At 41.4% G+C, this 16,926-nt stretch overlaps 1 protein-coding gene across 2 annotated transcripts in view; it reads right to left on the bottom strand.

Moving 5' to 3' along the window:
• Nucleotides 1–16,926, bottom strand: part of YWHAQ (tyrosine 3-monooxygenase/tryptophan 5-monooxygenase activation protein theta) — a 21,887-nt gene extending 4,961 nt beyond the window's left edge. Inside the window, exons 1-3 of one of the 2 annotated variants that reach the window (XM_086875906.1) lie at nt 16,792–16,926; nt 15,397–15,781; nt 202–325 (exon numbers count right to left, since the gene is read on the bottom strand). In XM_086875906.1, coding sequence (XP_086732032.1) covers nt 202–325; nt 15,397–15,690 — 418 coding nt within the window. In that variant the 5' untranslated portion in view covers nt 15,691–15,781; nt 16,792–16,926. Of the gene's footprint in view, nt 1–201; nt 326–15,396; nt 15,782–16,122; nt 16,443–16,791 lie in introns of those variants that run through there. The other variant, XM_086875907.1, reaches the window with a different exon arrangement.

Genomic DNA, 16,926 nt, shown 5'->3' with positions numbered 1-16,926 from the left:
GGAATTAGGGTAGATGACAGGAACACCAGCTAAAATTCCCTGGCATACTTAAGGTCTAGTCAGAGTTTTGCTCTCAGTCTGTATGAAAACAGGAGATTTCTGACTGAAACACAGCTAACTCATGTGAATTTGCAGTCTGTGTATTTCATTTCCTGGCCCCTCACCCATGGACCGGAACTGTGAAAGACCCAAGGTACTTACGTTTTCTGTCATCACCACAGGCAACCTCAGCAAGGTATCGGAAGTAGTCTCCCTTCATCTTCAGGTAGAATACCTTGCTCTCTGGATTAGTTGCATTAGCTATTAAATATTTGTCCAAGAGCTCCTGAAACAACAACAACAACACACACACATTGACATATATTGCAAACAACACCACAACAAAGTTCAACCTACTTCTCTCCCAGAAGTTTGGATGGACTCAAATGTTTGCTACAAGGCTGAACAGAGTTTTAGGGAGTTTCAGATAGATGCACACTTATTTCAACAAACTGAGCATAGGCACAAAACCAGAGACTACATTAAGATAAACAGACAACTGGCCAATCAGACTGCAAGTAACATGGAAAGGTTTACTGGTGTACAGTTTCAGGACCAAGTTCAGTTTTGAGATATGCACTTCTCATTTCAAAAACACTGCAAATGAGTAAGCTTTTACTTGAAAAGCAAAACACGACACAGAAGGTTTCAAAGCTACATTTTTTTGCAACAATTGTGTTTCTTGGATTTGTGACAAAGAAATCTCCAGCTCTTGACTCCTATCACAGGGAGTCAAGGATTCAGACCCATCCAGTCAACATCCAACCTCATCACAGTGCACCAGCTCTTCACAAGGCTCTGAAGCAACACCTGGCTCCAGCACAGTAGGGAGGCATCCTTCCTATCTGCCCTGCCATTCCCAGAATGGAATGGTGTGCTCTCCAGCACACCCTACGCTGCTGCAAACATCACTCCCCTGGTTCACAGCTCCCCTATCTGATAACCAGAAGGACAAGGAAAGGTTTGCAAGCCTCCAGCAAGAGAAGGTAAGTCTCTCTCCAAGGCTGCAAGTCATCCTAAGATGGGGGTGAAGAAAGGAGAGAAGAGGTACAGGACTTTCCCTTAGAGAACACGGTAGCTCAGAGAACTGACAAGCAGCAGAGAAGCTTCTGGCTGACCTTGTCTGTGAACCCCAGAGATTTTACCCAGCTCATTACTACAACCATTCATGCTCTCCAGAGTTGACAAAAGACACAAATGAGTTCCCATACAACTCAAGGAAACCCTGCAATACTCAGAGAAACTTCACAGTAGGAATGTAAGTGATAAAGATCTGCATTTACTTATTTGGAAAGTAAACAGGTCATAAAAGGAGCAGAAAGTCTCCACAAAGCTGGCAGCTGGCTAGTTAAGATTTTTGTTACAGGAACATGTATCCAAATTCATGAAGCAGCTACAAAGAAAATATTCAAGGAACTGTTAGCTTTCTGCACAAAAATCCTTAGCACTTTAATTGGCTACTACAGCACTATAATCAAAACAAGCTAATTTTAGACACAAACCTACTCCCTATGCACACCACCATGCCATTATTACTTCCTTTAATGATCAATGGAAGCAGAGCAGTCCAGTTCAAAGCATTTACTTATTCCAAGTCCATTTGAGATTTCGGCAACCATTTTAAACTGACACTTGTAGCAGGGTATTTCCAATAGGGTCAAAAAAGCATTTTTGCATCCAAACTGTACATGTCCCATAGAGTAGCACTGCAGTGTCCTGACAAGCTCCCTCAGAGATCCCCACCAGGGCAGTAAGGAAAGTACAGTCATACCTGCCCTTGATATCACCCTAGAGAAAACAGCAGGAAGGTAAGATGATACCAAGCCTGACATACCCTTGCACCTACCAAATCAGAAACAGACATTTTTAGGAGTTTCTGTAAGGCTATAAAACCACTGCCAAAGCCTAGACACTGGCTACTTGGCAAGGGCATAAGTGAGGAATCTGTCTAACAGTTAACACGGTCAAGTATGCAGGGGCTTGAGCAAACATAGAACAGTACAGCTCACTGGTGTTATGGAAAAAGCAGCAAAACCTTAAGTCTGTTTCAAAACAAGAGTTAAAAGGTAGTAGGCAGATGGATAATACAACACCATATTAATACTGTTACTGTGCATGAATCATTCCATATTAAGAGTGAGTTATTCCCACTCCACAAATTTCTGAAAAGAAAAAATGTTCACATTTTGGCTTGATGGTGAAGCTCAATGGAAAAGCAGCTCCTGCTGCTTTTCTCCTTGATAACATACACGTCAGCCATAAAACCGCAACACTACACAAACCAGTTTCAGAGTCTCAGTGACAACATGGTAACCTCAAGTCTAACATTGGAGTTTGATTTTAAAAGAAACTGCCCAGAATGATTCAATGTGACACATAATACACCTATAGTTTAGAAAGGTTCCATAAATCCATAATGTTTGAATAGTAACTACCAGCCTCTAAAAGCCATCCTATGGCTGGGACTGCATTAAGTGGCAGAGATGTGATTTATCCATGTGCTCAGATTAACTGTGCCACAGTCTAAGGAGCACTGACTAGACAAGCAGTGAAGATACTACACGGCATTTTAAACCAGGTATTTCACAAAACTGTATCTTTGATTCATTTTCTAAATGCTGAAATAAAACTTTCAAGATGCTACAACTGTATCAACAAGGCAATAATCAGGCATTTTATTTTTATGCTTTCCAAAACATAGAAATTTACTGCATGCTTAGCACACAAAAAGTATTACTCATTTTACTACAAAATTCTGTCTTTGTAGGCAGCTCTAGCACTACAGCTGATCTGGCTTGGTTATGGCTGAAGAATACTTAACCCCTGGAATCTAGTGCACACTAGAGAATGTTTACAGGAAAGCTTTAGCGTGGCAAATTTAAGCCAAATCTGAAAGCTACATTCCCTAGAGCATCAGTGCTCACTTTTTCTTCCCCCCAGATGGGGTAGGCCACATGCTTCTTCCAGGAATATGAAAGGATTTTGCCGTGCCAGCCCTACCACAAACAAGCAGCACTGTGGCCTGTGTGTCAGTGCATCTTTAAAATGCTGCCTTCATTATGCTGATCTGATAACAAGTGGCTCTGCCCAAACTTTTGAAAGACATAGAGAAAAAAGCGATGCTGAGAATGAGCTGCAGTTTTTCAGACAGCAAAAGTGGGTTATTTCCTAGGCATTTCTCAGGTGGAGAAGCTGAGTAGCCCAGCAGTTCCCACTCCCAGTCCATCTTGAGGGCCTCCTAATCCTTACATAACACAAGTAAGGAAGAGACCTGTGCCTCTTTCTTCAGCTAGGGTGGAACATTCTCATTCTGGACTTTACATATTCAGTTTTGGTTTTTTAATAGCCTTAAATGGAACAAGATCTGATTTATGAATCCCACAGATTAGAACAGAATCCAATTTGCTTTGAGTGAAGCAAATTATTTATTAGGCCAGATGTTAATCTTTCAAATTAATAATGTATTTGGTGTACTTCATGAGCCATTCATCTCAGGATATCATCATGATTTCTTGGAAGGCATCTTACTCTCCCCCTCTTACAGATAAAATGTTGGTGGGGCAGTGAGAGCAGACAGCACAGTAAGCCAAATTATTTACTTTACAGTGTTGTGAGTCAGTAATAGCCAGGAAAACTCACTATTTCCTGCATCTGTTCTCTCATCTTTCCCCACTTGGACTTTTTTACCTTTCCAGCAGACAGAAATTAGCCAGGAATCCTTATTTTAAACATCAGCTGATATTAAGTAAAGTTACTACAGGCAGGCAAAGCAATGAAGCAGACCACAGAGTGTCTCAAAGTTGTGATTTTACCTAGGAAGAGACAAGCACTGGCAGAAGTATGATTCTGGGATGAAGTAAGGCAATACAGCAGACTGCCATCCATGCTCACATACAGTGAATGCGCCCATCCCTTTTATGTCTTAAAATACAGCTGCCACCATCATTTAAGAACTGCAGCTCTTCCCATCACCTTCTAAACCAAGCCTTGAAAAACCAGCAGTTATGTGCTTTACAACATATGCCTCAGAAACTGCATGAAAGCCACACGATGTTCGAGCCGCTGACCTGCCCTGATGGGAGGTGACTCAGAACCAAGAAGAGTATGAAGATGCAGGAATCAGTCTATCCTCATAGCAGACCCTTTGTGTCCCACTGCAGTTGTCTTACAATAGGTTTGCAGTGTGACAGTCTGTGGCTGGTAGCTGCTGCTTCCCCCACACTGACATATTATGCTCAAGTGGCTTGCTGGTCCTCCTAGAGTGTGACAAGATTTCCCACTCCACTTCGTGCAAGTGTTGCTCATCCATCTCTATTTCTACCTTCACATCGTGCTAACACTCTTCTCATCCCAACAGCATCATATTCTCATGTATAATATTATTTTCCCCTCCTACAGAAGGATGGTTTATTTATTCTAGAGATGCCAGCAACAAAGGGCTAATGCTCCTTGGAATAGGTCTGCAGCTGCCTGAAGAAGCCATAGGGAGCAGGCTGGGAACCTGGCAGCTAGATACTTCTTCCCTTTGAAAGCTGAATATTTTTTTCTTTCTCTCTCCATTGGCAAACATATTCCTCTACATGCCAAATGAAAGTTACATTTCAATTGCCTTTTTGGCAATTCTACTTTTGTTCTTTCCCAACTACTTAAGTATCCTCTCAGTCCCTTTCCCCCTCTGTTTAAGTAGGTTCAAGGGTTGAACACATGGTACTGACCACGGCACTTAACCTGGGCCAGAAATACTAAGTCAGTATATTTGTTCTCACCACTTCCCCATTTTTTTCAGCTTTATGAAAACCAAGCCCTGAAGGAATGTCAACCATAACTTTACTTGAAGGTATGGCTGACACAAAGCAGCTCCCTGAAGACACAGCTCCTTAATAATTATTTGTGGTGTGCGCATCCAGCCAACCTCTCTTTAAAATACACTGGCACACCTCCCCTGCAATTCATATTCCAGGCCCACTTCACATAGGCTTTCTGTTACCTCTTTTCAGGGCAACACCTCCTTGAAAAAGCTGGCATCAAAACAGAAAGTCCCACCACTCTCTCCCCATCTAAGCCTATTTTAAAAGGCAAGACTGACTGAGACATTAAGTACAACCATAGTGTACACTAAATACTTTCTATACAGTTTAACTACAGAGTAGGTTCAAGTGGCAGAAAAATACCACTGCAATCTGATCTGTTCAGAGCTGTTCTCTCTTTCTGCATATCCAGCTATAAAAAAAATCTCAACAGAAAAGATGAATTTGGAAAAAAAAAATCTTGAATACCAAACTTCTAGCTTCCTTCAGCAGTTGTGCCATTTAGAATTGGACTTCAGTTAGAGTAGCAAATACATGACTGTAAGTCTCATAAATTCCAATACCACTAGCTAGTGGATATATTCTTCAAAATTAACCATTCAATACCAGAGGAGGAACATGAACCAGGTCAGCTCCAAAGATTATCCACTCATCACAACTAGGTTGAGGCCAATTTTCAAAGCACGCTAAGGACAGCATGTGCCTAGGTACCAACAGAAGTTCTCAATGTGGGAAACTCAAGCAACCCAAAACATTTACAATGTCACCACTGCTCAGATATCAACACCTATGACACGTCTGGGTCACAATATCAGCACCAAGTTATTTAATGTTATGCTATTAAAAGACTGATCTACACTGTCATTTGCATTTCTCACTGAGTGCAGTTTATCATTAATTTTGCTCCACTAGAAGGAAAAAAGCCAATGTAATAGCAACCATCAGAAACAGCAATGCTCTCCAAAAGTTTGTCCCGTAAGTTAAGCTGTTGCACGGTATTTAGCAAGGAGGAGTGTGTTGATGTTCTAAATGGGTAGCACAGTTTTCTGAAAGAAGTCTATGTTGGATAAAGTTTGATTTTTCAAGTCACACTTTCAGCAATACCCTTGAGCCTTAAGCCCATATATCTTACTTCAAGTTGTTTAAAATACTTTATTTCAGCACCATCTCCATCTTTTAAGAATGTCATTTTAAAAGGCTGCTTTCAAACGTGAATATCCTAACAGTTTGTGTGAACTAACTGGTATCTGCAGGGTTTAGTAATTTTAAATGATGTCCTTCACCTGGCCTGAACTCGTATGACACAAAAAGCTAGACAAAAAACAAAATCCTACAGTAGTAATTTTTTTGACAGAAGAGTGAACTAATGAAAATCAGTGCCTATAATATTTAAAAATTATATTCCTCCTCATCACATAATAGAAAAAGTTCAATTATATGGAAAAAAAGAAAGAAGAAAAAGAAAAAATAAACCAAGTTGAACTTCTGCTCAGCAGATCTTAGCTGTCCAAGTGTTCTCAGACCTGCCAGCAGAGGAGGTGCTGAGTATTCCACAGAGTACCAATTTTTCACATGTTTTACAGGAACTAGACTGAGTTTTATTTTTGTTTCCTAGATGTTTCTTTGTTTTCTGAACTGACACTGAATGTTCTCTATTTTAGCTTTTTATTGAGGAACACTGAAGCTCACTAGAAGAGATGTTACCTGGGTAACAGCAAGTAACTGATTACTTAATGTTGTACCACACACTAACTGGCCAAACCCCACAGAAGCAAAAAATCACATGCAAGTGAAGAAGCTGTTTCAAAGTAAACCTATTTTGCGACAAGGTTCCTCAAAACTAATGCACAAGCACAGAGTGCATATCAACACTTTTTTAGCAAGTTAACTCACCATCTCAAAATATGGATTCAACATCAGTTCCATCTAGATGAACAGCTTGCATCTCATAGGAACACCATGAAGTGTGTGAGGCTACATAAATTCAGCCAGGGCTGCAGTATGCAAAATATTTGGAAAAATTATTCAGTCTCATGTATTTTTGATGGTCCAACCAGACCCAATATGAGAAAAGAAGACCTAGAAGCAGCATAGAGAAATGGTTTCCACCCTAACTGCAGTCAAAAAGCTAAGCTAAAGTTGGTGAGACAGCCCAGAACAACATAATCACCTAACATAACTTAAATGTGAATTTAAAACACATCAAATATTCCAAAGTCTCTAACAGCACAGATGACTGGTGTGGGCTCAGATCTTTCAATAAGGCTTCTACTCACAAATGATTGCCTGTTTTAATCATCTAGCAAAGTGGTATTTAAGACTTCTTGACTATTTCAAGTATAATCAGTCATTCCAAAGTCCACAGTATGACTCACTGAAACCTAGGTGTTTTTTAACGTTCAGCAGTTGTTTTCTTGACAGGAAAGGGAGAGTCCCCTGCTGCAACAGTACAATCACTTTACTTTCAACAGTGTAATTTAGCGGAACTGAGTTCTTCATCCTTCAGGATTTAAGCTCTATGCATCAACTCCTTTTGGGAGAACATTAAGTGATTTTCGTACAGACCACTCCAGAGTAACAGTTTCAGTTTATGTATTGAGGAAAATATGTGTGCACCTTTCCAGTAATGGCATGGCCTTAAGATGACCTGACAAAGCACTATCGAAAGCAGAGACAAATGTATCTGACATGAAAACAGAGAAGGTGACCTAATTAATCTTTTCCATTTGGTTCCATGTCTTTGTCTATACAATTTTAAAAACTGGCAGCCAATATTTAGGATTGGCCCTGAATGAAGTATCTGGAATCCAACTTAACAAATTCACTGGAAGCCTGAGCTGCAGCATATCTGCCCACACTATTCCCACCTGAGGCTGAGATTAGTTTCATCTAGAATTTACACTCACTGCTTATACTTCTTAAGTTAGAAAGTTCTGTGGTCCCCAGAGAACTATGTAAGCTAGGAACTAGATGTGTATGGAAACGCAGGTTCTTCTTTCCATAGATGTTCAGACAAAATGAACAATCCAGTGAAAGTCAGAATTATTTAAGATTTTATGGAAGAGCCTAAAGTTTTCCAGTTTCCCCTCATCAAATGTAAAAGTGAGTATTAAAAAAAAAAAGAAGTAATTCTTCTTTTCTAAACTTATAAATTTTTGATTAATTAATGGCTATACAACACAGCCAAAAGCTTTCAGGAAAAATTCCTTGGTATCTGACATATTTATCTCAAATTGATTCTAACATTCTTCCATGACTGTGTTTTACATATTTTGAATTCTTAAAAATACTTCCAAGTGCTCTTCTCCTCTTAGCAAACATACATTTTAGTCATCACATCCTTCTCTTCAGAATCCTGGCCATCTAAAAGCTTCCTTCAGCATCCATTCATGACATTGCATAATATGACAGAATCACACAAAGAAGTCTAAATTTTCAGTTAAAAATACTTCTATGCTCTGCAGCTACAGAAGCCCACAGGTAAGATTAAATGACTAACTGATGTATATCTAGACTAACAGCGCTCAAGAGGAACAACAGCACACAGGAGTTATGTGGTCTTAAGGTACATTGCCCTTATGCAAAGAACTCACTTGGACTTGCTTTAGTTCTTGTTTGTCTTTGGGAGCCCTTGATCAGAGGCTTGGGATCACTGAAACTCCAAATGGTTAACACAAGAGATGCACCTTCTTCCCATTGCATAGTGTAGCATGGAAGAGCCTTTTGCATTATCCAACTTCATCTTGAAGGAAACCCAGCAGTGTATGATTTCACTAAGTCTATTAGGAGCGTGCCAGTAATTTGTTACTATCTAAATGAGACAACACACAACAATGAAGTCTAATCTTAGGTTAGAAAGACTGAAGTCAACATTTCAGATGTTACAACTTCTCACAGAAAGTGAGCTGTTACTTTTTGCCAAGACCCTGCTACCTACTTTTATTAACAACAATTTCTGCTTGCAAGAATTTTGAAAAATGTATTTAACTTCAGAACAAAACTTCCTGAAGAAGTTTAATCCAGAAATGATGTGGCTGTCAGTCAGGTAAGAGTGTATACAATGTATTTAGAAAAGTTATTATTAAAGCAAATTAAAATTCTTCTGTTTTCAGACCTCAACACTACTCCTGTATCAGGCTACTTCAGTGAATGTATCATAAAAATTAAAGGAGAGAATAAAGAGTAATAGAGCAAGTAATAAACCTTTATCAATATTAGAAACTGGTAAATCAAACCCTTGGTTACTTTAACAAATTTAGAGAAAGGTACAAGCAAAATCATAGCTAATTCAGGACTTCCAGTTTTTAGATCTTGACATCTGATGTTCTGGTGGGTGCACAGACCACAGGATGTGAAACCCAGCACTCAAATCATTTTGAAGCCTCTGCCAAGTGCCTAGTTCACACAAACCAGGCACTGTTTAATATATTCAGACATAAAGATGGATTAGGAAATGACAAGCTTATCATTAATCAGCAGTACGCTGAAGTGTTCTGATATTGGTTCCAGCTTCCTGGGATGCAGAAAGTATGAGGAGAAACTTGCAGTCACCCCTCCAACAAACTTGGTGGAGCTATACCAAGTTCCACAAATGCAGTGCTCAAGAATAGTTACTTACTGCACCTGTTTGTGATAAAACTGGCTTCAAGTTTACTGGCAGTAAGAAAGCACAACCACAAGTAACATCGAGGGGCACTTTGCCCCTCATTCTCAAAAGCCAACAGCAAAAAGCTAAATTTGAAAACATTGATTAATCAAGTGTGCACCTTCACCTACCAAACTTACAAAGCATATCCATGCACTTTTACCCACCCTTCCCCTGCTGCTTTGCTCACTACCTTCCTCTGAAAATTGGGCATGCCCCATTAATGAAACCAGAATAACAAGCTGCAGTGCCTGTACAGAAATTGGTACAATCTACTCCTTTAGTACTGTGCTGAACAACCCTAATTTGTGAAATGATAAAGAAATCAAGTGTAATAACCTTCAAACTCAAGTGTGTTCTTCTTTCATCAAGCTCTCTCTCTCACATACAGTCTTCTGTGTTTTGCTTCAAAAAGGCACCTCTCACATTAGTATCCAAGGTAGTAGAAATGCCTGTGAGATAACTGTCTAGCAGGTAAGCATGACAATGATTTACAAAACCTGTTAAAAGCTTCACTGTATTAGCAGAACAGAATTTGTGCTTTTGTTGTCCAGTTTGACGTAGTGAGCACACCCTACTTTCTCAAGGCCACCAAAGCAGTAAATGTCCTCCAAGAAATTTAATGTTAGACAGAATTCATCTGTAGGGGGAGGGGGCAGCAAGCAATGACTGCATGGGATGGAGGCTTCAGCTACCAACAGAATTCCTTGAACTATTTTTAGGTGGACTCTTTAACTATTCACAATCCATTAAAAAAACCCTTGATGCACTCTAGGCTTTGTTTCTGCAAGAATTAGTCCTTTCTCAGAAATGATTAGGTTTTCTTTTCACAAGAGTGAGGGAGGATTCCAGCAGCAGATTCTACTGAAAGATGACAGAGAAAGCAAGAGAAAGTAAAACTATGAGTAAGTCAAGTTCAGATCTAAGTTTCAAGCATATTAAACGAAAAAAAAAATTAAAGCATTAAGTTCCAAAATTCTTACCACAAATGTGCTAATGGCTGCTAGAAGTTGTGCTAAAAACACAAAGGAAAAATCATCTGTCTTCACATTACTCTTCATAAAAAAAAAAAAAAATATTCCGAACTATTAATTCAATCCACATTCACTCCACAATTCTGGACTTGCCAAGAAGTAACATTCCCAACAGGACTTTCATGAAGTGCCTTTCCTTTTAGTCAATTACTTAAGAATAGCAATTGCTTTAACTTACAAAAGTTAATATTGAAACATTGTCCCAGCCACTACTAGGACAACTAACTCAAGTCCAAATGTAATGCTAAGTGATTATCATGCCTGACCTTCAAAATAAAACTGCATCCTACACAGCTCCCTTTATGAAGACTGTAAGTAATACCCTTTTACTGGGTTTCACCCCTATACCACATATATTTCTGCACAAACTCTGTCTGTTCCCTGACAATAGGAACACAAGAGACATAGCATTCAGAGAACATGAAACTTTGGTAAATTATTTATAGTAGCATGAAGCTGATACCTACAGAATTCGGCAAATTTCTGCATGTGCAATAAAAAAACCCAAGATTTCACTTTTCTGTAGGCTAAAGGTAATGGTAAGGAAGAAACAGGGCTATGGTCAAAGTTACCCATCATCAGACATAGATATTTCAGCTGACATGAGGACTCTATCTGCTAATGCCAACTTCACTTTCAATGGAACTCTGAACTTGTGCTGTTGAAACAACTGCCCTAAACATTACCTTCTAGCATGAGGATTTTTCTTCTACTCATTTTAAGTGACTAACTTCAGAACTAGAGCTACAAAATTGATAATAATCAGAAGTGTACGGATTTTTACTGGTTTTTATTAGCTTTTATTGCTTCTCAATTACCTGAAGCAGCAGTAGGAACAACATTGTAACCTTGAGGGGAAAGAGGAAGGAAGGAAAGTGGAGCTGGCAAGAGCAACACACATGCTTTCAACAATTAACAGTGCGATCTCTCAGACAATTAAAGCATACTATCAGCCTTAAGAAAGTAAAAATACAGACAATACACACCTTATAGCTCAAAACTATTTCACTGCAGGCACTGCCACAGGGTGGCAAAAAAAACAGCACAAGTAATGTGACTGTTCCTTCATTTCTAGAAGTTCACAATGCCTTCACTCATTGCTAGAGAAATGAGCCAACATGAGCCTAACACAATACAATGTAAAAATGTTTACAGAGGACACTGTGAAAAAAGACGTTGGGAAACAACTGAAAAGCCTCAGGTATGTAACTTTCCTACATAAAATTTTAAAATAATATTAATAAACCATTTTAACATTTCAGCTAGAGACATGAGAAGTAATCATCAAGACACATTTGTTTCCAAGCCCTAATGATTTTGCATCTTCATCAAGATTTAAACTGTGGGCAAATATTATCAAATCTCATCTCTGTAACTCCCAAGATCTCCAATGCATCAGGACCTAGAAACTAAACACATGCAAACACACACAAAAACCTTCAAGCTGCAAGTGGAGAGAGCTTCCAGGCAAGGGCTGCTGTCTTCCCTGCCTTAACATTGCTGCTCTCTAAAGAACAAAGAAGCCTGAATGCAACATAAGTTATAGCCATGCAAAAGGATCAAGGCTCTCAGAAAACCCACCAGTTTAATCTGCTTCCCCAGAAAGATTCCAATTCAAAAGTTAATTCTTCCAAAAACCTAATGTCACTGAACAGTGGAATGTGCATAAGATTAAGCAGATCTTACATTGTATGTTCCATCTTCAAAATTTCCCCACATCATTTCACTAATTACATGAAAGCTACTGATGCATCCACCCCTTCTACATTATCCTGTACCCGAAATCACCCAAGAGAAAGTAACATGAACTTTGTGCTTAGAGTATATGAAACAACATAGTTCAACTTCATCTGAAAAAAATAAGTTGCCAACCTGTTTCTCTATTCAAGGAGAAGAGAGTTTCAAGAACAGTTTTAACTATGAATCATAAGGAATGATTCAACATTAATTCTCTACATTACCAAAGAATTAGTCAAACAATACAGGGAGTTCAGCAAGACTTCCTAGTGTACCTTTCAAATAACACATTTGTGCATGCTGTTTGACAGCAGTATCATTTCTCCATTAAAGAGCTACTCTCATCTGAAAGACCAGTCATAAAATTAACAGTTAAAAAGCATTCAGATCATGCCTACTTGCAAGATAGGCAGTTAGAGAATGAGTTAAGAGTTATATAATCAGTAAAAGCTTTATTTTTATGTATGTATCTATATACAGCTATCTCAATGAAATTTTGAATGTTTGTATTCTAGTGGTGATTAAACTGAAGTTCTTTATCAAACCATGTCCTGAAACAGTGCCTTACTTAACTTGTCAAAATGGTATAACCAGTATGAGATTTTATGTATCACCTTCTTACTTAACTGGCATTTTTTGCAGGAAAAAAGTAATCAAGAGATTCCATATTACTGACATTTTAATAAAAAAAATAGCAGTAGTTTTTAATGCAAGCACGAGTATATCTAAATGAAAATTTAGAAATATGCCATACCAGCAGTTAAAAAAAAAAACTTTTGAAAAAACTGTTAGTAGTATGACTAACAGCAGTCACACTCCACCCAACACACCCACCCTTGCTAAATCCAAATACTCCAGATGACAAGCAACCTTTCCACACTACTTGCCAGCAGTTGTTACAGTTTAGCTGTCTTCCTAGAATTAAAAAAGCACCTCTGAGATTCAGCTGAAGAGATCTGAAAAAGCTACAAGCAGTTACCATAGTACTAGTACAGAAAAAATTACCATTCAAAGGAGGAGCCAAAATCATTGTGTGGCTCAGCTTTAGGAAACCCATCCTTTGTAACGCCTGCTTGTGGTGAATTCCAACCTCTCACATGCTGACTCATGGATCATAGGAGTGGTAGATGGAGGAGGAAAGGGAGGGAATCAGAACAGAACTGCACATGGCCCTCAAAGGAAGAATAAAAAAGGAAAGCTTGCAGTAGATAGCCAACATCTTCTCCCACCAAAGGAAGGCACATCTTTGCAGCAGGTCAGGACAGGACAGGAAAAGCATGCTCAGCTGCAGGTTTTGGTCTTCGCTACTTCCTGCAGCCTTCCAGGCCCGAAGGGGAGAGTTGCCAACAGGCCATTGCTGAGAACAGAGAAAGACTAGAGTGCATTGAAAAATTCACCTAGGAAGCATAGGAAGAGCTTGCTTTCCCCTACAGCAGAGGTCTGCCCTAGTACAGCTACCAGAATACCTGCTGGCAACCACCAGGAGTGGAATAACTTCAGTAGAGACACTGTGTGAAGTGGTTCACTGCCTCTCCCTATGGAAACACAAGGTCCTTGTCAAAATGGTATAACCAGTATGAGATTTTATGTATCACCTTCTTCAAGGCACTAGATTTGGTAAAAGGACAGAGGGAGATTAAGAAGTCTGAGGAGTGAGCTATGGAGGTCCCAAGAAGTTAGTTCTGAAGTGGGGCACTGAGTAGAGAAGAGAAAGACGAGTGACACAAATGCTCGCACTTCATCACACAGGGTTCTTAGTGAAACTCTTGTCACAGGAAGTAGGAATCCTACAGAAGTCCCATCATTTTCACAAAGGTGAAAGTTTCACAATTTCAATACACCTGTAACTGGAGAAACAATTTTGTTCTTGTGGAAGGCATGGGCTAACTCAACTGATTTGTAAAGCTAATAAATAGGAAAATTATTTTCAAAAATGGTAAGTCACTTTGATTTAGAAAGAAAGAAAAAACAAACCTAGGTGGCAGCATACAAGGAAGCATATAGGTATTTTCAGCACAATCCAAAGAAGTGTTCCCTTGTACATGAGCCAGAACACTTAATTAAGAAAAAAAAATCAGATACTTCCAAACCAGTCACCTTTAAATTCACATCGCCTAAACCAATCTAGGATAAAATTACCTCAAAATTGTTTATTTCCTTACAGACTTGCTTCCTCCTGTTTTCACATTAGCAAGACTAGACACAAAAACAAAAGGTAACTAAGAGGAGGAAATCAACCAGTGAAGATGATCTGCCACAGAATTCCTACTGCATTATACACATGCAGTTTCTTGCAGATACAATACATCCCTGGTCACGTAAAATAAGGTTCAGCAGCCTCCACACTGCTGGCACACATCTCTTGAGCTCCCACTACAGTGCACTACAGTTTTCCTACCAATAGCATCTGGAATTCTGCTGCTTCCACAGAAACGTACCTCTGGGTTTTGATGCATGCTTAGAGTGTCATTCTGGTCTTTACACCTTAGTTTTACATTGTCCCATAATTACTGCAAATTCATCTCAAACATGCCCTGAGAAGTCAGCTTGCATCTAACAAAGCAAATTTCTACATGTCTCTTCCCCACCTTCAACACAGATAGACGTCTAAGTTTGTAAAGTCAAATTTATGTTAAAACATTGATCAAAATGTCTCTTCCAAGACCCCTCGAGAGTATTTTTCTTCATGAGGAAGTAAACAAAATGCACACGGTTTCAATGCTTTTAGCAAGTTATTAGCTGCTCTAAATAATAGGGTTTCCACACTTCCAGCTTATTTTACAAATAGAGAAGCTTACTAACCACAGCAGAGGCTAAATTCCCTGTATCTCTGCAAGTACCTGGTGAAATACTGCATATGGATCTCCCCACCCAAAAATGTACCTCACAGAGTCTCAAAATTGAGTATCTCAAATACCTCTACACATATAGGGCAAATAGCATAGTGCGATTGATCCTCCTCAGCATGCTTACTCACGTAAGGCTTGTAGAAGTTGCCGTACTGACTTCACTTATCCAGCACAACACTGCACAAGCCAAGCTCCCAGTGCTTCCATCCAGTACCACAGCACACTTAAATACTGCATTTCGTTACCTTAAACAAAATATAAGAAATAATAAAGTCCCCACTTACCAGCACCGTGGTGCAGATGGACCTGAGCTCAGACTCCACCTTCTCCCGATAGTCCTTGATAAGCTGCATCTTCTTGTCACTGGTGTCTGTCTTCTGCTCGATGCTGGAGATGACCCTCCAGGCCGAGCGTCGCCCCCCCACCACGTTCTTGTAGGCCACGGAGAGCAGGTTGCGCTCCTCGTTGGACAGCTCGGCACCTTGCTCCGTTACTGCCTTCATGCAGGTGGCCATGTCATCGTAGCGCTCGGCTTGCTCAGCCAGCTTGGCTTTCTGGATCAACTCGGTCTTATCCATGGTGGCTGGCACTGGGACAAGAGCAGTGTAGTAGCAGAAGCAGAAGAAGCTGGAGATGTCACACTATCAACACGAGAATGCACCTCAAAACCTGACAAAAAGAAGATAGTAACCATGATGCCAGGATAAACACTACCGAACACGTTACTACGGCACCCATTGCAACTCATTGCAAAAAACGAGCCCTGCCTTCCCTTCCCCATCTCCAGGTGTTTCTTCTGGAGAGACGGACTGCAACATCCTGCCCTTCTATGCAAGGCTACGGGGACTCGTCCCTAGGGTCCACCCCTCGGGAAACCACGACCTAGAAACCCAGCCGAACAAGTCTCATTCGGTCAGTGCTATCCAAGGGACGGCAGCCTGCCACCCAAGCAGTGGAAATACCTGTTTTTCCACCAGAAAAAAAGCCATCACCCCTTTTTCCCTTCGTACCCTACGTGAGCATATTAATACGCCCTCTAATAGGGACTCGTGGAACGATTCCTGGTTATCACCCAGCCTGGGGTCCTCGCCCAAATCCCTGCCTCCGTGTGCTTCCAGTCCTGCAGGCGAGCTTCGGAGGCAAGCGGGCATGAATGCCGGGACTGGCGGGAAAAAATACGTAAGAAAAGCAGCAAGACGAGCTCGGCCCCGGAGAACACGGCAGGGGTTAAACCCCTCCAGGACCCGCCTCTCTGGGGGCGAGCGAGGCCGGGGCCGCGAGGCCGGGGTGGGGGCCGTGGGCGCTTCTCCTCCCCGCGGCGGGGCGCGGCGGACCCGGACATCCCGTCTGCCCCGGCGCGGCCGGCCCTCGGCGCGGCGGGGGCCCCGTGCTGCCGGCGGGGAGCGCGGCGGCTCCCGGTACACGGCAGCGGGTGCGGTCTCGGGCTCAGCGGTCGCGTCTCCTGGGACGGCAGGGGGTGCGGGGGCGGCCGGCGGAGTCCCCGTGGAGACGGGGCGGGAAGAGGAAACGGCGGCGGGTGCGAAATGGCGGCGCTGGCTGCACCTCCCGCTCCCCGCGGCCGCCGAGCTCTTCACGCCGCGATCACAAAATGGAGGACGCGGCGGGAGGAGGCAGCGGAGCGGGGCCCATCCAGCCGCCGGCCGCGGCCCCGCGCTCACCTGGGTCCGCCGGGCTGTGGGGCCGGGCCGCACCCGGTCGGTGCCGCGCTTGGGGCTGTGGCGAAGAGAAAGAGCCGCTCCCGTCTCGGCCGAGCCAGCGTTGAAGGGCGTTGGCGCGCGCACCGACCCGCTGCG

Source organism: Cyanistes caeruleus, chromosome 2 (genome assembly GCF_971803275.1).
Source record: "Cyanistes caeruleus chromosome 2, bCyaCae1.hap1.1, whole genome shotgun sequence".
NCBI classification, from domain to species: Eukaryota; Metazoa; Chordata; class Aves; order Passeriformes; family Paridae; genus Cyanistes; species Cyanistes caeruleus.
This window is presented reverse-complemented; position numbering and strand designations above follow the sequence as displayed.